Source organism: Plectropomus leopardus, chromosome 3 (assembly GCF_026936395.1).
Source record: "Plectropomus leopardus strain MGB_pleo_1.0 chromosome 3, ASM2693639v1, whole genome shotgun sequence".
Classification (NCBI taxonomy): domain Eukaryota; kingdom Metazoa; phylum Chordata; class Actinopteri; order Perciformes; family Serranidae; genus Plectropomus; species Plectropomus leopardus.
The window spans coordinates 5,749,240-5,770,304 of record NC_142178.1 but is presented as its reverse complement, the minus strand read 5'-3'; the positions used below and the strand labels follow the sequence as shown (position 1 = coordinate 5,770,304).

Sequence of the window (21,065 nt, the reverse complement as noted above, 5' to 3'; positions counted from 1 at the left end):
AGCGCTGCTTAGTTTCACTGTTTTATCTCAGTTTTCTCTGTTTTCTCTGCTCAGGAAGGAGTATGGATCCCACTTCCTGTTCTCATACATACTATTACATCTCAACAGGGCACTGAAACATGTTTCTATGTTTCGAAGAATATTACTTGTTTTGCATCAATTTGGGTCATCCGGTGGTGTTTTGCCATGCAAGGAGGAGGGATGTCCATGCACTGGTCAGAGAAGTTTATCACCGTTCATTTTCACATACTGCCCACATTGTTTTGATACAAAGCTGGTTGTTAATCAGCAAAGTATCCCCTAAGTAGCTTTTAAGATAAATTGAACTCGCTTAAACACCACAATCTTAGATTACACTTTCAAGGAAGCAGGCGTCCTGGAAGAAAAGAGGATAATTCTGTAAATATCGCAGATTTAAGTCATGCATGTTTCAAACAGTCTAAACTGACTGTCGCTTTGTGATAAGAATTGTTCCTTTTAACACAAATCGACCTTAATTCCCAAACGGCCTGAAGTGCTACACAGAAACATCCTTGTTCTGTGTGTGGTGGTATTCATTAGGATGACCCTCTCTGTGTCACCTTTCATTTCAGGAGTCAACAAGACTAGAGGAGTCAAAGAGGTTATTTGCCATCTTTGTGGGATGACAACCCCCCTCAGACAGCTTAGGAATGCATTGATCCCTTGGTGTCCTAACAATCCCTCTCTCTAAACTGAGTCTAAACTCCCCGTTTCTCCTTCTCTTCCTGGTTCATTCTGAAGTGTGATAATAAATAGTTTAAATTCAGCAGACTCCTCGTGACATTCAAAGCGCCCACCATTGCGTTGAATGCTTTGGTGGTTTGATGGTTCGAGGATAAGATATCTCCAGAATGTTGATGAATTGTCGACGCTCTGTCGGCCAATCAGGGCTCTCCGTGCAGTTATCTCACATTCCAACCAACGTAACTTGAGGAAAAAAGGCACAATGGAATCTGAAAATGTCACGAAAGTCTCTATTGTCCTCTTTAAATCATTGACTTCACTAAAAACCCTGTATGTAGCAGGGATAGATCGCACTCTTTGTTCACTTTTATTTGAAATTACATCATGTTTCCACTGCAGAACATATCATTAATGATGCCTGTGTGTGGAGTCCATGTGAGCAGTGAAAATGGAACACTGGCACTCAGCTAGTGGAACATGGATTTGTGGATTTGATCATTTGATCACTGGTATTTTTTTTATTCTGACTTTCTAATTTCCTGGCATCTTCTTTAAAAGGGGCTCTTGTTATTGCTTAAAAACCTCAAGTCAAATGCTTTAGAAACCTTTCTGTGTGTTTTGGTGAGTTCAGATTACAGATAGGGTTTGAGTTAGGTGAGGAGAAGGAGGTGGTTAAAATATGGTGTGTGGTTTGGTTTTATGAGCTTTGGTTCTCCACTGTAAAGAAGTTTCCTTTGGAATCTTCCAGTTCAGTTTTTGAGGACGTCAGTGTGTGTTTGAAGATGGATGGATATGATTTGTTTGTTTTACACACAAATACAAATCACATGAAATGATAAATATGATGTACATGTGAGGGTGTGGTAGATATTTATAATGGCTTATACTGTATGATAAAAGCTCACGCAAATAGGAGGGGGGGGATATTGATACAACCTAGTATCCCAATATTTTGCGTGGCAATATTGCATCAGTATATGGACATCAAGTGTAGATTTTATAAGATAAAAATATTTCAAATAAGAACTGACTTTTGGTCGACTACTAGAATAATGAAATCCGTTGCTTTTTCAGTTTACTTTTTTGCTACAATAAAAATGATAAAAGTGAGAAGAGCCAACTGGAAACTGTATCTCATCTGCTAAAACAACATATTTTCAATAGTCAGCATATCATAAAAAGTTTAAAATGACAGAATTATAGTATTGTGTCTTGAGTATCGAGATAATATAGTATCATGATAATATTGTATTGTGCGGCCTCTGGTGATTCTAGTGTACCAAAGAACTTACAAAAGGTAAAATGCAAACAAACAAAATCCCCAGTAAATTTTAAATATTAGTGTTCAAAAATTTCACGTAAAATGATCATAGTTTCTATGCATGATCAATTTAGTTAGGAGGACATTTCTAATTCTCTTTTTGTACATAGACAATGACACAGAAATCCACTAAATATGTATTTTCAAACCAAAGTGTAAATCAACAAAATAGAATAGAAAATGGACTGTGGGAGCTTTTCCACAAAGAAATATGAAGTGATATCTCTGTCATGGATATAAGGAATAAGGACAGACAGTCGCAGTGTATCAGTGACACTGTCTCACACTCAATGTGTGTGTGTGTGTGTGTGTGTGCGTGTGTGTGCGTGCACAGACAGAGGGGACAAAGACTGTAGGGAAGGGGGGACGACCCCAGTCTGGCCGGCTGCACTGGGAGCTATGGGGGTCATAATGGAATTTCCTGAACTCCCTCCAGGCTCTGAGATAGATTAACAAAACTGGGGGAGGTGTGTGCATTCTGTGAAGGTGCTTGTCCTGTATATGTGACTCAGTCATAGTCACTGTTTTCTTTGTCTTGTGTTTGTATTGTCCATGCTGTCAGGAAGTGACCTGGCTGGCCATGGGTATCTTTGCTTCATCAAGTCAAACGCTTAACCTCAGTATAAGAAGTTTTAAATAAAATCAGTATCTTAAATCGTCATATGTAATTTATCCTTCAGGAATTCCTTATGTAAGGGTTCTTGTGTCATAAAGGCATTTGACACCCAATAGTATATCGATATATATCATATAGTTTACATTTATATAGAGAAATGGGAACTGAACGTGAATGTGCCCAATGCAAAGTGCAACAATTATAAAATAAATTCCATAACTCCAGAAAGTTTCCTGGACCAAGGTGAGGAATGTTGGAAAAGAAATGGAAAACGTAGCAGTGCACAATGTCCCCTAACTGTTCCTTTCCCTCCCTCTTTTTTTTCCATCTCTTCTTGCAACCTCTTCTCCCTGTCCCCTATTCCCTCCTTCTCCCCGACCCAGAGCGAGGACTCCGATGAGGACGAGCCTTGTGCCATCAGTGGCCGCTGGACCTTCCAGAGGGACAGCAAGCGCTGGTCCCGCATGGAGGAGCTGGAGGTTTTTTCCTCACTGCCCTCAGATGCTGCTGCACCCCCATTCCCAAAGGACCAAGTATCCCAGAAAGGCAAGCTCGCCTTACGTGAGGGCAACAGCTCGGAGAGTGTGCTGACCGACCTGAGCGAGCAGCCTGAAGTGGGCTCCATCCACAGCAGCGGGAGCGGAGGAAGAGGAGAAGAGAAGAATCATGGCGCCGCCCTGACAAGTGAAGCTGTACCTGCCGGAGCCACCCGTGCAAGCTCTGTAGCTAGCATGTGTTCGTCCTCAGGCACAGGTGGGTCAGGTTGTGCTAATGAGGACTCCCTCTCTGATGGGATGCCTCCATCACCACTGGAGACACTTGGACAGTTCAACTTTGACGTGAAAACAGGGATGGGAGGCTTAGGAGGTAGTCTGGATAGAGGAGGTGGCAGTGGCAAAAGCACACGCTCAAGAGCGAAGAGCTTTCTCAAGAGAATGGAGAGCCTACGGCTGCGCAGCGGCACCATGTCCAAGAGGAAGAAGAAGGGCAGCACCAGTGGAGGGAAGATAGAAATCAGTGGTCCTGTTATCAAAGAGGGTCTGGATGATGACAAACTACGGAGGCTCAACTGTGTGGACATCTCCAGCATCAACCTCAACCAGAACCTCAATCACCACCGCAATCCCACTCAGACTATGACACTTAACCGTAATCGCTCTGTATCCTACTCCACTCAGACCAGCAGCGGCAGCACTGGGAGTACTGGGAGCAGCCAGTCTGAAGCCAGCAGTGGAAGCGCAGTGAGCACACCGAGCCCAGTGACTCGAGCTCGCAGCCACAGCACAGCGGCAGGCTCCAGTAAGAGAGGAGGGATGTATTTGGAGGGGTTCGATCCTTTCAGCATTCCCCAACAAGCTTCTGATCGACAGCCGACACCTCCTCCCAAATCTGCCCCACCCATCCCCTGCCAAGCTAGTAACGGGATGACGGTTGATGAGCAGAACCGCAGGAACAACCGCAGTGTTCGAGACAACAGCAGACAAGAGGAAGAAGAGGAGGAGGAGGAGGCGGAGGAGGGCATGATCTTCTTCTACTTACCAGAAGGTCACAAGCCCGGAACCTTTCCCAAAGCCCTGCAGGACGGGAGTTCACGTAACAACAACGGGAATGATAATGGGAACTCGGTGATCCTAAGGGGGCGGCAGAGTAGACGCCAGCGCAGATGCTCTTCAGGCTCCGTGGACAGCCGGCTCAGTTTTTACGACAACGTCCCCTATACTGAGAGGGAGGAGGAGGAAGATGGGGAGGAGGGGGATGAGCGCAAACTGGAGCAAGTTCTGCAGCATGTCAGCGGCCTGCAGCGCTTCGTCAACGCCTGGTCAGAAGCAGTAGCTGGGGAAGAGGATGAAGAGGAGGAGGACGAAGAGGAGGAAGGAGACTCAGATTCGGCACTGGACTCAGCCTCCCCATGTCCGTCCTCTCCTCTGCAGAACCGGCTGGAGGAGACAGAGAATGGGAGTGACCAAGACAGCACAGGAAACCCGCTGGGAGAGGGAGAGGAAGGGATGAGGGAGAGGAGAGACTCTGGTGTTGGAGCATCTCTAACCAGAACCAGCAGGTCAGTAAATCTAAACTGTCTTATTAATTATGCGGTGTAACCAGAGGGACGGTTCGAGGGGTATAAGAAAATATTGATACACTTGAATATTGCGATATTATGTTTTGTGATACTCTTTTGATTCTCAAAAACCCTGTCACTTTTTAAATGAATAGTTTGCATGCAAAAATTCATGGCAGTGGTTCATTTTGTGATGTCTTTAAACCAAGCAGCAACCTCTGGCACTAAAAAAATAAAGCCAATGCGAAAGTGCCAAAAACTGCAGTTCCTCAAATGGCCACATATGGGTGGCTCCAAAAATGTGTCAATGCTATGAGACTACAATGTTAAAATGTCCAACTTGTCCTACCGCATAAATTAACATGTTAACAGCCTGGTATGGAAAATGGACTTGATCTCTTTAGCTAATTTTACCATTCATGATAACTGTACGTGGGGTGAAAAAAGTCATAAGTGGTGCTCTGCAAGCAATGACAGTTTTCCTCAGTTTACATTTTTAAAAATTGCAATATATAACTGGACCGTAACCCCTGTATCATAATACTCATTATATTTTGATTCTTGCCAGAGTCTTTGTGATACATATTCCTAGTTAGTTCACCCAAATTATTAAGAAAGAAAGAAAGACGGTACCCAGTCATACTTTTGAGATATCTGTCTCTGAGGCTTCTGCCTCCACCCCAATCTAATGGAGGTAAATGAAATTGTCTTTATGGTGCTCACAGCATTAAAAGAACTCTTAAACTTTGTCATAGGGAATATTTCTTCCATAGAAAACCTACTTTTATATGAGCTACTTTTTGTAGTTTGAGTGAACTGATCCTTTACCCGAGACTTTAAAACAAACGCTCACATGCTTTTAGTCGTCTTCCGTGAAACTCCTGCCAAACATTACCTAAATGCATGAAAAGCTCAAGGACAACAAAACAATAGAAAGACAAACAGTCGGGCACCCACAGAAAGAGTTTTCCATAGAAAGTAACAGCAGAGGCTAAACAGCGGTACACGCTGAGACTTCACTCCTTACGTAATGCTGCTGGATACTCTGGAATGCTGCTTGGTCTCCATGGGGACTGTTGCTGTTCCTTCAGGAATCCACAAGGCAGAATTACACTCGGGGGGCGTACGGGGTTTTAGTCTTTAAAATCGTCTCTTGATTGATGTGTACATAAATCCCTGTAATCCTTTAACTGATCACTTGGCACGCAGACCTACAAATGCTGTGTGGGGCTTTGTGTGATTTTCTAAGTTTATGTGCACACAAAAGCAGATCCCAAGAGTTAAACTGCTCACTTTTAATCACATCTCAATTTGTGCTCTCTCCTCTTTCCCTGTGCGTACTCCAGACCACAGAAACTGCGCTGGCCCAGCTTCCAGAACTCCCATCGGCCCAGCTTGGCATCGGCCCAGCTCCAGATTAGCTGCCAGTCTGTGCTGCAGATGAATCTGCTCCAGAAGCTCTCGCTGCTGCAGCTCACTGCTCTGCTGGAGAGACACACCCCGACAAACAAACATGGCTTCAGCTGGTGAGTGGAGGGAGATGAAAAGTAAGGGATACAGGAAGTGTGGAGGAGAGGAGAGGAGGATTACATATGGCGATTGTTTGTCACGCAATATTTTTAAGCATGTTTGTCATGTGAAATGCCGCCTGCGTCTGGCTAATTGTTCCTCGTAAGTGATGCCCTCGAATTTCTGCCATCCATCCATTCAACTGCTCCCCCTACGTCCCAGCCCTCTCCCAGTCCCCTCCATCTGCAGGTTGTTGTGTAGTGTGGTGACGGCTGTCCACAGAGCTTGGGTTTCACATTCTTTTCCCAGGCCTGTAATTGCTGGGAAGGGGTGTACATTGTCTTTTTCTCAACGGGGCAATCATGGTAGTTCACACGCACGGTGTTACAAGAGCTGGAGGCTGCAAAGATCTGTCCTCAACGATTATCCCTCCAACACCACCTCCTCTATAACTGACCTCACTCTATATGCTGCTCATGATTATCAAGTGTCACCTGATATCCTCCTTATTACTGTATCTGCTTCAGAAATTTACAGTTGTTCCCAACTTCTCTTTTCATTTGTATCTGTAGTGCATTAGACCTGTTGACAGGGAAGCCCTGAACAAAAAGCAGTGCAAAATACAATTAATGAGTAAGACTTAAAGAGGACCTATTATGCTCATTTTTAGGTTCATACTTGTATTTAAGGTTTCTACTAGAACATGTTTACATGCTTAAATGGTCAAAAACCACTTGGTCAAAACATCCTGTCCGATAAAGGGTGCTTTTTAGCACCTCTTTCTTAAACCCCCCACCTAAAAAAAACCCAGTTGGCTTTGATAAGTCAGTTTTTCCTGGTCTTCTGTATCTCATACATCGTTGCAGCCAGGGAATGACTGTAACAGAGAATAGCTGCACTTTTTTATCATGAAAAATCACCAAAAAACCTACTAAGCACAAATGGACATGTTCCAGCATAAAATCTGATCTGAAATTTGGGATAATTTAAAAACATCAGCAACCAAGATTACATGTTTTCCTGACTTTAGCGTGAAGCTACATGTAGCAGTGTAAGGAATGGCTATAATGTAGAATAATGACCTACAACTGTTGTTCCTACAGTGAAAATGTACCAAAAGAAGCTAATGAACCATATTGGACATGTTCCAGCAGGAATCTGATCTGATAATGGTGAGAAATTAACAACATCAGCAACCAAGATTGCCTTTCTCCCTGATGTTAGCAAGTAGCTACATGTAGCAGTGTATTTATGGCCAAGGAAAGACTGTAACAGAGAATGGAGGTACTTTTGTGCAGCCACCAATAAACCCAATAAAACCAATAAAAACTTCATAACAAAATTGGACATGTTCCAGCAGGAATATGATCTGAAATTTGGGAGAAATAAACAACATCAGCAACCAAGATTACGTTTCCCTGATGTTAGCATGAAGCTGTATGTAACAGTGTAGGCTACGTAAAATAAACGTGTTCAGTAGTTTGCCTGGAGCAGACGACCATATAAAGAAATTCAGCACATCATGTAATAGCCTACTGGAGAAAGAGTAGAATAAAACAGTTGGAAACAGAGGGTTTAAAATTATAGGAAACCTAAGGGTTTTTACGCTTTCAGGAATTACTTATTCTTTTACACCATTGTTTGAAACTTTGGCTGCTTTCAATATGAACATTCTACACTGTAACATTATGTAAGGCATAAAATACAGGAAAGGGTCACCTTTAACTTTGGTGACCAGAAAATAATTTACTGGACATTCTTCACAGTCAAAATATAGAAAAGCCTACAGAAAAATCATGAAAAATAGCTGTGACCCAATCAGGCATTAGCAGTTCTCTCTAACTTTGCGATGAGGAAAATGAAGTGAAAAATCACATCATTTTCTTGTGTTTTTCCACTTCCCTTGTATCTTCTACCCGAGGCCTTCCTTGGACAGGAATAGAAGGCATTATGACAGTCTTATGACAGGCTGAGGTTCATGAGAGACAGAGGCCACTTGTTGGCCACTGGAGGCCCACACATATTCAGAATTCCGGACCGGGATCACAATATGTTCTCTTTCCATTTTTTCCAAACTGTGGCTGCGAGAAGCGCTCCGAATCTTGTGAACGGCTGCTCTTACAAAGACAAGCCTGTCCTAAGTCACGCACAGCGTCTCTCTGCTAAACACACTCACACCCATGCAGATAGATACACAGCCATAAATCTGTGGGTGCATTCTTGTGAAACGGCCGGAGCTGCATGTTTAACTCTGGGGTTTGTGGTTATAGACTTGGTGTTCACTTGCACCCAAGTGATCACCCACCCAGAGTAGTGAGACAGACACTTAGTGCGGATGTATAAAGCAGTGGGATCCTCCCCTTTTGACACCAGTCCGCCCCCCCCCCCTGTTCTCCCCTCACCCTGTTTATCCACCCCTCTCATAAACCTGGAGACAGGCTTCTGCAGCCGCTGGGTTTCCTCCCTACACACACATAAAACACACAAATACTCATTTTGGCAGCCAAGCTAACTCAGTAATCTGATTATTTTAGGATTTTAAAATAATCTGAACTAATACAGAACCATTTAAAAACATGTTTGAGATTGTAACAAATCCATCTCATAAGTCAAATATTACAATATCTGTTGTTTTCTTCCACCAGAATTATTTGAAGATATGTTGATTACAAATTAGGATCTTTATACAAGACCTTGTATGAATGAAGGCATGTCATGACATTTTGACAGTTTTCAGACTGAAATCTGACAGAAATTGTTTGAATGAATGAGTCAAAGCTGTGCTGATTGGATAAAATTGCAAAGCTGTGCAGAAATTACGGGGATTGCCTGAATTGGAAATCCTGGAGGGACTGGCATGTGAAAGACATCTGAACACATCACGGGGAAACTGATGTCGATCTAGGTGTTAAAGAGTTATCTCAACTCACTGTAAATGCAGTATTGCTACTTAAAACCTCCCTCTGCACAGGACCATTGATATAGTACGACTTACCTTTATGATTACCTGCTAGGCTTGAGCAAGAAAAAGATGAATTGTCCTAAAATCAGTCTTAAAATGAGTTACAATTATTTTGAAAAGTTCTCAAAAAGCATTAAATTTAAGTGTCTGGTACCTGCAGACACCCTGAAAACTTCATGCCAACATGTCACAGATATTGATTTTTCTGTTTTCTGTTCCTGTGTATGTTTCAGGGCTGTGCCAAAGTTTATGAAGCGCATCAAGGTGCGCGACTATAAAGACAGGAATGTGTTCGGAGTGCCACTGCAAGTCATCGTCCAGCGGACGGGCCAGCCCCTCCCTCAGGGCATCCAGCAGGCCATGCGCTATTTACGCAACCAGTGCCTCGACCAGGTAACTTAAAGCAGCAAAATAAACACACATATATAGACACATGTATATATAAACTGGAGCATACGGCTGTAATTGCAGTGTACATATAAGTTGCTGGCAGTCTGTCATTTAGCTTTAAGGAGTGTTTTCAGTTTCCACAGCTCAGAGACAAAGCTGCTTCTTTAAGGTGCTGCACTTATGTAATATTTGAATTTTAGGACATCTGCAATCAGTCAAATATTCATCCATGTGATTTTTTTTTTCTCACTGGATGTTACATAAGATGGAGCATTGACTCGGAAAAAAGCCTTATACCCACTTAGTGAGTGAGTGTGTATACACTTTCTCTGTCACACAGTGAAGCGTGGAGCTCTGCAGAGAGTCAGTGTGCAGCTGTGAGGTCACCTGTCTGTCTGTTTAATCTAGAGATACTATGGCCGATTTATCTCAACGCGTGTGTGGTGTGTGTATGTGTATGTGAACATTTATAAAAGAAAGAAAGAGGGACGAAGGAGAAAATAGCTAATAACGGAAGGCAAGTGGTGGATGGCGTTCTTTACAAAGCAGGACAAGGCGCCTCTGTTTAAAAGCGATGAAAACTGGTGGAAAATATTCCAGCCGGACGAGCCGACGGCCTTTTTCTCTTTTCCTCCCCAACATTGCCATTCCATGCAGCCTTAAAAGGCCACCGATGAGATCCTACACAACATTCAGTACATGACAGCCCGCTGGGTGTCATGGGAGCTGCTTGTAAATACAGTCAACAGGATCTGCTGTGATGTAACTGTATTGACTGTAAGCTGTGGATTTGGGGATAAGTTAAGAATATTATTTTACAGTGATAACAGCCTGCAGCTTTAAAAGACGTGTTTTTTTTTTTTAATTTGCTTTTGGCACATGAATGGTTTTTGATACGCCTTAATGATAGGATCAACACTGGGAATACTCAGCTTATAAGGGAATTAGAGTGCAAAGCTGGCTGATCATGTTTCTGTGTATGATGTAACTCTTCCTCTCACTTTTGGTCCAGGTGGGTCTTTTCAGGAAATCCGGCGTGAAATCTCGTATCCAGGCTCTGCGTCAGATGAATGAGGCGAGCGGCGCAGACGGGGGAGGCGTCAACTATGAAGGCCAGTCAGCGTACGACGTCGCAGACATGCTGAAGCAGTACTTCAGAGATCTGCCAGAACCCCTGCTCACCAGCAAGCTGTCGGAGACCTTCCTCCAGATTTATCAGTGTAAGAAAACACACACATGCAGATGCCATTTTTACACAGAGGTTGTGCCTATAAGGCTGCTACCAATCCCCTTTTTTAATGCCTCCTTTGCATTTTTACATCGAACCAAAAAACATACTTCTCCAGTGTATGATTTTATACAGCATGCTGGCATCGCAGAAGCATAAGGCCTCTGTTTGTCTTGTTTGGGTTAGCCGCTAACTGCTATCAGCTGCTTTTTAATTCGTCAAAACGCCACACCCATCCTGCCAATGGTCTCGTCCTGCCAGCTGTCTCCCATTGCCTCTGTTTCCAGCTCAAAGGTGAGACAGCTCTGTCCCCCCATCCTGCTGTCGTACCTTTTTTACAGAAAAACGAGGCGGCATAACGGCACAATATTCACGCCTAAAAGGGACTAGAGTCTGGACAAAATCCTGTTGAGACAACACATGCCATTAATTCACGTACACACATCTGTAAGAGGATTTCATGCTGGAATACATGGGATGGTATTGTTTTCGAGCTGTAGGCGCTTGCCTGCAGTGGAGTAAGACATTGTGAAAGAGTGAAAATAAAATAAACAAGATGAGTGCAGGAAATACCTGCGGGATGAGGTGAGACATCTGAGTGCTTCATCCCTCTGTGAGCATGGACGTCCCCTCCGGTTCTGTTCCTGTATGATTGTAATAGCTGCATTACGATCTGTTTATATAAGGTGAAACAAAACCGCTCCAATGCATGAAGCATGAAGCACATAGTGTACACACACTTATATAACACACAGATCCCATCATAGCTCAGTCTTGGCAGGCGGAGGGAAGCCAGACTTTTTCCTAAGATGCAAAAAAGATGACATCATGCAGCATGCCATTAGTCGCTTTCTGCATATGATATGAAAGAACCGAGCCGTGACATCCTCCCTCTTCCCCTGCAGACATGCCCAAAGAACTGCGTCTGCAGGCGGCACGCGCCGCCGTGCTGCTGCTGCCCGACGAGAACCGTGAGGCTCTGCGGACGCTGCTGTGCTTGCTGAGCGACGTGACAGCCAGCGTGTCCGAGAATCAGATGACTCCCACCAACCTGGCTGTCTGCCTGGCGCCGTCCCTCTTCCACCTCAATACCCTGCGCCGCAAAGAGAGCTCCTCACCAAGGTGTGTGTGTGTGACTTTGTAATCAACTAATTTCATCATATCACTGCCTTTATTTTGATTGCCCGCACTGACACGGCTTACATAACATGGAATATGCTGTACATTCACAAACAGGAAAGGGTCAGCCTAAAGAAACAAAAGAGCAGGATACTGGGGATGGAAGCCAGAGAAGAAAAGGGGAGCTTGAGACAGAAGGAAGGGAGAGAGACAGAGGAAATAGCGAGGTTACATAAACATCTTAACCTAATTAAGAAACATATTTTTTGTTCCATGTTTAGATCAGGGAGGCTTTAGCAGGTGTCCTTTCTTTCTTTTCTCCCTGGTGCTTCCTTTGCCCTCTGCTACACTGGCTGTCTCCATGATAGATGATGTTACTGATCTTGTCGCAATTCTTTTCCCCCTCTCTTTCTTGGTCAAAGGGTGATGAACAGGAAGCAGACACTGGGAAAACCGGACCAGAGAGACCTGAATGAGAACCTGGCTGCCACTCACGGCCTGGCACACATGATCCAGGAGTGCAGCAAACTCTTCCGGGTAAGCAGTTAATTAAGTCATAACTGAATGTGAACTCTAACTTAGTCAACTCCTTACTTTAAAAAAGCAACCAAACCCTCCACTTTTGGTTTGGGTGCTTCCTCCCTGGAATGTGAAAAAAATGCCAAGACACACACAGTCACCCAATTGTGCCGCCTCTTGATCCACAGAACCTCTCTGCCCCCCGCACACACACAAATTAGAAGCGACAGGGGGCTCGTTTGGTAATGAGAGCAGTCTCCTGCTACCAGAATCAGCCAATAGCATAATTTGATTTCAATAGCAAGGTTTCAACGTCTAGAGGGCAGTCACTATGTATATTTATAACACAACTTGTAGATTTTTAATACTTTGCATTCAAATGTCAAGAGGTGGAACTGAATCAGTCAGCAGCACTCATGAATACTCATTTATATAACTTGTCAACTGAAAGAAGAGATTACTCTTCAAAGTTAGATTTAGAAAGATATCACATACAGAGATAAACCCAGAATGGTTTACTGATTGATATTGTATTAGTCCTGTTCTAAACTAGAAAGCACAGCATAACTGTCATTGCTAGTTTCAGACTGACGTATTTGACAGTTTCACAGCCAGCGTCCATGTTGTATAAGTAACAAATGTAATTGCACCCATGGGTGTGTAGGCCTTAAAATGAGGTGTGTTCCAGCACATTGTTGGCGCATTGCTATTTTGAGCAAAGCGATTACGCCATTGACCAATAAAAACCTGGTCAAACGCGCACATAATGTGCCAAAGGGTAACTGAAATGAATACAACATAAATGAGGAAAATATTAATGATTTCTCCAAAATGTGAATGTAGCAGAGATCAGAGCAGAGCCACTGTCAAATATGCTGTGCACATTTACACACAAGGAGCAGCATTACTTGTTCGTAGTTAAAAGTTTAGTTCTGTTGCCTCTAGCAAGAAACTACAGTTTATAGTTATGCTGCTTCAATTTCCCTTGATATTTGATGGAGTGACATCATTGAGCTGACTGCATCACTCTCAGCAGAAAACCAGTTGTTGCAGAATCCACCATAAAAATAGCACTAAAATGACACTCTGATTAAATTCATGTTTCGCCCAAAACACACGCGTCTCCAGTCCACATATTGAAGTGTCCTTGGGTAAGATACTGAACCCCAAATTGCTCGCATATGAAAGTTCAACTGAGTAGCAGGTGGCATCTTGTACTGTAGCCCTGGCCACCGGTGTATATTTGAATGTGAATGGGTTAATGTGACATGTAGTGTTAAAGCACTTTGAGTGGTCGGAAGACTAGCAAGGCACTGTACAAGTGCAAGTCTTTACCAAGTCCATTAATAAAGGGAGTAAATAACCTCTGAGCCCCTTGTGCCCTACTTTGCACCCTGATTATGTTCTGTTTAACCAGCAAAGTGGAGTCTGACATGCCCTAAATGCACTCTAGACATTGTGCTATGGAAGGTTTAAATAGGGCCAATGTGGCAAACTGCCACTGAAGTCGATGTGTTTGCTGACAGCATGAATGTCACCTCCGGTTTACAGTACTATGTCAGTGCAAAACACCTTGAGTTCCTGTGTTTGTCCTGTAAACACAGATAGCTTACATAACCCACTGATCCAGATCATTCTGTCATTTGAACAAGCAATGTCATGATTACATAAAGTAAGTGTCCCCTCTGAAACCAAACTCAAGTATTTATGAAAGAAGTTAAATCCAGCATCGTCCCATCAAATCCACAAACACATGAATGAATAAACAGGAAATAATCAGCACACTACTCCGTTAATAATCAAATTTCAGTCCCATTCAGCCCGAGCATCACTCTGCCCAACACAGTTGTCTCCTCTGATCTGCTTCGGTAAATGCTAAGAGGCTGCACACTGTGTGTCATTAGTGTTAGATTTTATTAGATTGCTTCGTGGCTTCCTGTTGTGGTCACATAACACAACAAGTAAACTCAATAATCTCACAAATTATTTTCTTTTAATTAGATCTCGCACAGCATCAAAACAGGAAGATGACCTATTAGATAACCGACGGTAATATGTGTCCATGTTTAACCAGCCTCTTCTTATCTGATGAAATCCTTCTCTCAGACTGTAATATTGTTGGTGTTCAATTAAAGCTGAGAGATGACTCAGCGGGAGGGAGGGAAATAATGAGAATGAGCACAGCAAACACACAGATGGAAAAAGGATGTTGTGTATTTCCATTTTTGTCTCGCATCCTTACACAAGTTAATACAATTTCCCTTTAATTAAAGGGGAATTAATGAAACCAGGGTGGAGATGACTGACAAAACAAAGCATCAAGTAGGGACTTGGTGCTGATCACTCTGATCAGAGGACACTGATAACTTCAACATGTACAGAAATACTTTGCTTTGAGTAATTACTGCCGTCTAATATGGATTTTATACAAATCTCATATCATTTCAAAAAGCTCATTTAACTATCTAAAAAGTTAAATAATTAAACTTGAAATTAAATAAATAAAAATAAAAAATATTTAAAATAAAAAAGTATAAAAGTTTTTTTTAATTGAATACATATATATATATATATATATATATATATATATATATATAAGAAATTATATACTTTAAAATGATTTATCTTTATAAAATATTTTATTTGAAGCATATTAATGAGTCTTGAAATTGAACATTTTGCGAAAAAATATTTTACATTAAAAAATATATATACTTTGGAAAATATTTAATTTTAAGACTTTTTAAATAGTAAATTGAACTCATTGTATAACAAACAAATTAATAAATTGATGTATGAGGTTGCACAGTAGTGCAGTGGTTAGCACTTCGGTTTGAAACCTGCCGGCAAACTTAGGTTTGCATGTTGTTCCCATGTCAGCGTGTTTTCTCAGGGTTCCCCAGTGTCCTCCCGCAGTCCAAAGACACGCAGATTAAGGAGAGTAGTGACTCTAAATTGTAAATGTGAGTGTGAATGGTTGTCTGTCTCTGTGTGTCAGCCCTGCAGTTAACTGCCGATCAGTTCAGTGTCAGCTGGGATAACCTCCAGCACACCCGCTACTTTTACCAGGATAAGCGGTTACAGAAAAGGAATCAAAACAAGTCAAATTAGCAATCAAAACACATGTAACCATCATGCACTCTGGCGGCTCATGGCCTCCAGCAGCACATAGAAAGTTAAGGGCTGGCCTTCATCCTCCTCCTCCTCCTTTCCCACAGATCCCAGAGGAGATGAGTCGCTGCAGGAACTCATATGTGGAGCAGGCGCTGCTGCCGCGACGCCTAGAGGAGCTGGCGGGCGAAGAGGCTGGGCAGGGAGGTTACAGGGCCTTCCTTAGGGACAGCCTAGATGCCCTCCTCAAAGACGCCAAGGACAAGTTTAAAGGTTACGACAGCTGCTCCACGCCCGAGCACGCGGAGCTCGCCTGCAGGAAGGTACGCCTGCCTATTCATCAGCTGACATATTTAGAAAGAATAATCTATCTTCACACATCTGTCGAGTCCTCACGGCTGCTGTCAATGTGGTGGTTTATGGCAGAGGTTGAAAGAAATGAGGTTCATATTTAACCCTTTGAAACCTGAGCAAATTGGTTGGATTTCTCTCAAAAACAGGGAAAAGGGTGACATTTTTTAAAAATAATCCTCCCCCTTTGTCAAAGCACATTTTTAAGTCATTTTCTTGTCACCTTTAACTAATTTCTCACACTTTGTGGGTTATTTATACTAAGTTGGTCATTTCCTTTCTTCCCCCGTGTTTTTCAAAGAACTTAAATCCATTAGTTTGGGTTTCAAAGGGTTAAGGAGAGAAAAAACAGATCATCAGTCAATCTGTCTTTAGTGTCTAAACAAACCGCCATTCCTGAAGCACACGCTGTCTCTTCAATGATCTGTTTCCTGTCTTCTCCTGTCCTTGGCGTGTCCCTCTCTCCTGTCTCTCTAAATGTCGAGTGGAAAACCAGCAGTTAGGGTTTCCTGTATAGAAACACATCCGTGTGAAACTGGCCTGGCCCTTGGCTTCTCATTCCCATCCCGGCACTGGACTCCATCCCAGAATGACATCAGCTTGACACAGACACACACAAACATACACAACCTCACCATTATCCCAGGCCTACATTTCCTGTGTGCAGTGTGCAAAGGGCCCTGTATGAGGTTATCTTCTCTCCGGTTGGAGAGTCACAAGGCGCAGAGTGTTCTGTATCATCTGATGGCAGCACGGAGCAGCTGACTTGGCTAAGGGGCGTTGGGAGGTTTTGAAACACAGTCTGACTGTTGTGCATGAAATCATGTCTGGAATACCACCTCTAATGTGTCTAAATATGACTGATAAGATTAAATATCATGAAAGAAACTCTCAAAGAGTTACACAAGACACACTGCTGACTGGGAACATTTGTTGCACGTTCTATGCAATTTCTCTTTCCCGTCATTTCCTGTCATCTCCCTGAGATCAACTAAAGATGTAAAATGCCACTAAATGAAAGTCATTTTAAAAAGGAATGCATGTTAATTTGATTTGGCCTTGTCATGTGTTTGTCCAGGTGCACGACGGCTTCCCACTGCGGCTGTGGAAGGTGACCGTGGAGGTGCCTGCGAGTCCAGAGGAGGTTCTGACACGAATAATGCGGGAGCAGGGCTACTGGGATGAGGACCTGCTGGAGAGCCGGGTGGTGGAGACCCTGGATGAGAGGACAGAGGTCTACCAGTACGTCAGGAACACCATGGCTCCACATCCCACCAAAGACCACCTGGTTCTCAGGTATTGTCCCATTGTCCTTCTAAATCCTCATGCAGACTGTGATACTTTTGCGATCTTATAAGTTTACTGCAGCGACACTTTGCAACGTGGATCTGATAAATTCAGGTACGACATCACCCACTGAATCACAGGCTACGACCTACATCCATCGACGTCAATACGCAAGAACAAAACATCATCAGTGTGCGGCATTTATCTCACCGCTGTAGTGGTGACAGTAAAATGCAAACAGACAAATTGAGCCCTCGCTATAGCGGCATTTAAGTTTGTCATAAAAAGTCTAAAGAAGAGGAGGAGGAGGAGAATCTGGACGCGGTTGAGGCTGGGAAAAAGAGGCCAATTTGGCACACCGGATTTGGCAACGAGAGCTCGAAATAAGAAATAGCATCTATTAGCATTTAGCATTCACTAGTGGAGTTGCGCTGATCAGTGCGTCATTTCATGCTTCTTTTCTGTTGGTTGGTTAGTATACTTAACAGCAGTCACACTGTGAGATTTGGATCCCAAATTTCTGTCACTGTCAGAATTTTATCTCAGGATCTTTGACTCCAACACCGTGACAACAGCTGAACCTCTCTCACTGTGTGACGTTTTAGAGCCAAAACTAAAGGTATCACCACGTTACTTTCACGTAGTTATAATTCATCAGAGACAGCCCAAATTTGCACTGTTATACCAGGCTTTAGTCTCCCTGTATGTCTTATTTCTGTCTTTGTGTTTTTAGTTATTCTGCACTGATTTATTGTTGTTTTCTAATCCAAACTCTTTACTCTCTTTACCAGAACGTGGGTAACAGACCTGCCGAAAGGAGCGTGTGCAATGGTGTGTTCATCTGTGGACCATGAAGGCGCACCTGTCGTAGGCGTCCGGGCAAATGTCCTCACCTCTCGCTACTTCATCGAGCCCTGTGGAAACAACAAATCCAGACTCACACATATTTCCAGGATCGACTGCAGGTGAGTGAATGACAGACAGGAGCAAAGAAAAATTAGGGACACTAGTTGCTTTTTAGAAATAAAGTCACTAAGGATGGCTTCACTAAGGAAACCTGAAAAGTCGCTAATTAAAGCAACAGAATCGCCGAGCTGGAGGGTCATGTAGCTTTAACACCTCACCCTACTCCTAAATGGGAATATGCCAGACGGAGGGGGCTACGGTGTTTTGGGGCTGAACCTTAGTCCTAGTTTTGTGGTTTCCAATGCCTTTTAGCTGGTCACTCAATAATCCATGATCTAACAACTTTTTTTTTTTTTTTTTTTTTTTCCAGGGGTCGTTTCCCAGAGTGGTACAATAAGCTGTATGGACACTTGTGCGCCGCCGAGGTGGCGCGGATACGTGACTCATTCACAGTGCCCATGGACAAATGAGAAAGCAGTGTGCAGTGTGGGCAACAACAGACTCCACAGCTCCTTTGGACCATAATTTGGATCCTTCAAACTCAAAATGACTCATTCCACCCATTCCAGCAGAGAGGTAGACAGGGTCCAAGCCTCTCATATTCAAAGGACAAATCCTGGATCCTGGATTGAAGGACTTTTTTTCTTTCGCTCTGACTTTGTTACAACAGACTGATGTTATCGCTAGGTTCTGTCGGAGAGTCTCGGTGTGTTGCCGAGAGGACTCACACAAACACTTCTCCGGGCCAAAGGACATGATGTCGCTAATACAGGATGTTATCCAAAGGATGCTATTGCTTCTGAGAAGCAAAGGGGGTGTGGGTGTGGGAGTGTGTGCATGAGTGTTAAAAGCAACAAACGGTTAATTAATACATATTCCTCACACTGGTTTCCAGTGGCAACATAATGTGTACATACAGTATTCTGTTCACAGTAAGGGTTTGTGTGTCTTGTGTTTTTCTGTTACAGCAAGGCACAGGAGAAAGGTAGATAATATTATAGTCAGCTGATTGATGAGTCTGTGGGTAAAGAAAGATGTGAATGTGTTGGTAATAAATGCAAACAGAGCAGAGACAACAGACGGGATAGTGAGATGACAGGTAGTTGTTAGCTTAGAGGGTTTTTTAGGAAAGCAGAGACATATGAGAATCGGTGGCTGGCTCACCAAAAAGACAAGAAAGGATCAAAGAAACAGTCTCATTTACTAATGTGAAAGTAGTGTCTCCTCATTTTGTTCTTGAAGATACATCAGCAGAGTTAGTCAGCGTGCTAGAAACAAGGAATAGTTCAAAAAGCCAGTTATTATACAACAGCAAGAGCTCATCAGGCACTGCTTATGACTGAGGCTCAGAGCCGGGACTGGGAAAGTTGAATTTTGCACAGGGTTCCCACACGTTTTCATGGACAAAATTTCAAAACTTTTCCATGACTTTTCAAGTAATTGTTTTTTTTTTCTGTAGTCCTACTTGCTGGGTGTTTTTCAGACTTATTAGGTTCTTAAACTCTGTTCAAACATAATAGTCAGCTGGCATACATGGAGGGAGAGAGGAAACACAAAAAATGAAGAAACATACATGATGGTAAACAAATCGTCACACTTCAACACATATTAGAGCTAATTTACACCGACAGCTTCAGAAAATACATTTTCAGTTTTGTTAAATCAAGTGGAAGGTTATCCACGTAAGACAGCCGTAAAAATTTCATGACACACAACATAATTCCATGATTTTTCCAATTTTTTTCCATGACTGTGGGAACCCTGTTTGCAGGATTTAAGATTTAAGACAAACACATTTACAATAATGGACCAAATTTGGGGGAGGGGGGATAACATTTGTGAAAAGTTAAAGGTATTGTTGTTAAGAGCACAGTCAATTCACTTTTTGTATTATTGTAGGCTGCACATCTCTTGCATATATACGTTAAAAAAATAGTGACACAATGATTTTGATGTAAATGAGAACAGAAAAAAACAATGCATTGTTCTAACTTGCAACAGAAACTATAAAAAGATGAGAGGTAAACAGAGAAAATGGTCCTTTTATAAAGGTGGAGATTTTACAGGTTTTACTGTAAAGAAGAGGGCAGACTGAATGTTTGTGTGATTTCAAAAGAAGGAAAACGATCTTTTGTGTAAGCTTCTTTCTCCGTCAGTGTTTTAAAAAAAAAAAGACATACAGGTTCCTCGAAACCTTCACTCGTAACACTCACGCTTCGACCTGAGGGCGCGCATTTTTCCCGTGCAGAGTCGTGTGATTAATTCGCTAAGCCATTGCTCATATCGTAAATGTTGTACCTTTTAACTGTGTCTCCGCCAAATAATAACGCATGACAATGACAGTTAATTTAAAACAAATATATTTATACCTCAGATATATGTTTGTTTTGTATCATACCATTTTATTTTATTTTATTGTAAATGTTAAGCTTCGTGTTACAGAAATGAACAAATGTTTTATCTTTTTTATTAATATTATTTCTGTACAGGTTAATCAAAGTGCACTATTAAATGTATTAAAATAAAAATTAAAAAATGCCTCATTTGTCATTTGTTTACCAGAGGTGGGACCATAGACTGTGTATAAACTTATACAGTACTTAATATATATTTATTATACTATATTTATGTATATATTTTTTTATTATATTTTTTCATTATACATGTATATAAACTATATCTATTCTACTTTATTTATACTATACAGTCTATGGGTGGGACCAGGTCAGTAACTATGCTTACATGCACACTAATATTCAACTATTATCCAGAATATGACAATATTCTGAATTTGTTATGGGTCAGGTTAACAGCACATTGTGTTTAGACATATCAGGTCGTTTTATGAATGTAGCACTTTCCAATTAAGACGTGCGATATCCCAGTATTATTCAAGTTTTTGGAGCATTATTTGGACATTCATACAGCACATTTAGAATATCTGTCTCAGTGGAGGTTTTACCACATACTGCATCTTGTCTG

At 42.3% G+C, this 21,065-nt stretch overlaps 1 protein-coding gene across 3 annotated transcripts in view; it reads left to right on the top strand.

Annotated features, from left to right (window-relative positions):
• Positions 1-20,621, top strand: part of dlc1 (DLC1 Rho GTPase activating protein) — a 133,799-nt gene extending 113,178 nt beyond the window's left edge. For all 3 annotated transcript variants that reach the window (XM_088075421.1, XM_042484897.2, XM_042484898.2), the window contains 10 exons: positions 3,026-4,701; positions 6,048-6,227; positions 9,406-9,565; positions 10,575-10,782; positions 11,696-11,912; positions 12,332-12,446; positions 15,647-15,862; positions 16,969-17,186; positions 17,969-18,142; positions 18,454-20,621. In XM_088075421.1, coding sequence (XP_087931547.1) covers positions 3,026-4,701; positions 6,048-6,227; positions 9,406-9,565; positions 10,575-10,782; positions 11,696-11,912; positions 12,332-12,446; positions 15,647-15,862; positions 16,969-17,186; positions 17,969-18,142; positions 18,454-18,553 — 3,264 coding nt within the window. In that variant the 3' untranslated portion in view covers positions 18,554-20,621. The remainder of the gene's footprint in view (positions 1-3,025; positions 4,702-6,047; positions 6,228-9,405; positions 9,566-10,574; positions 10,783-11,695; positions 11,913-12,331; positions 12,447-15,646; positions 15,863-16,968; positions 17,187-17,968; positions 18,143-18,453) is intronic.
• Positions 20,622-21,065: the final 444 nt, after the last annotated feature.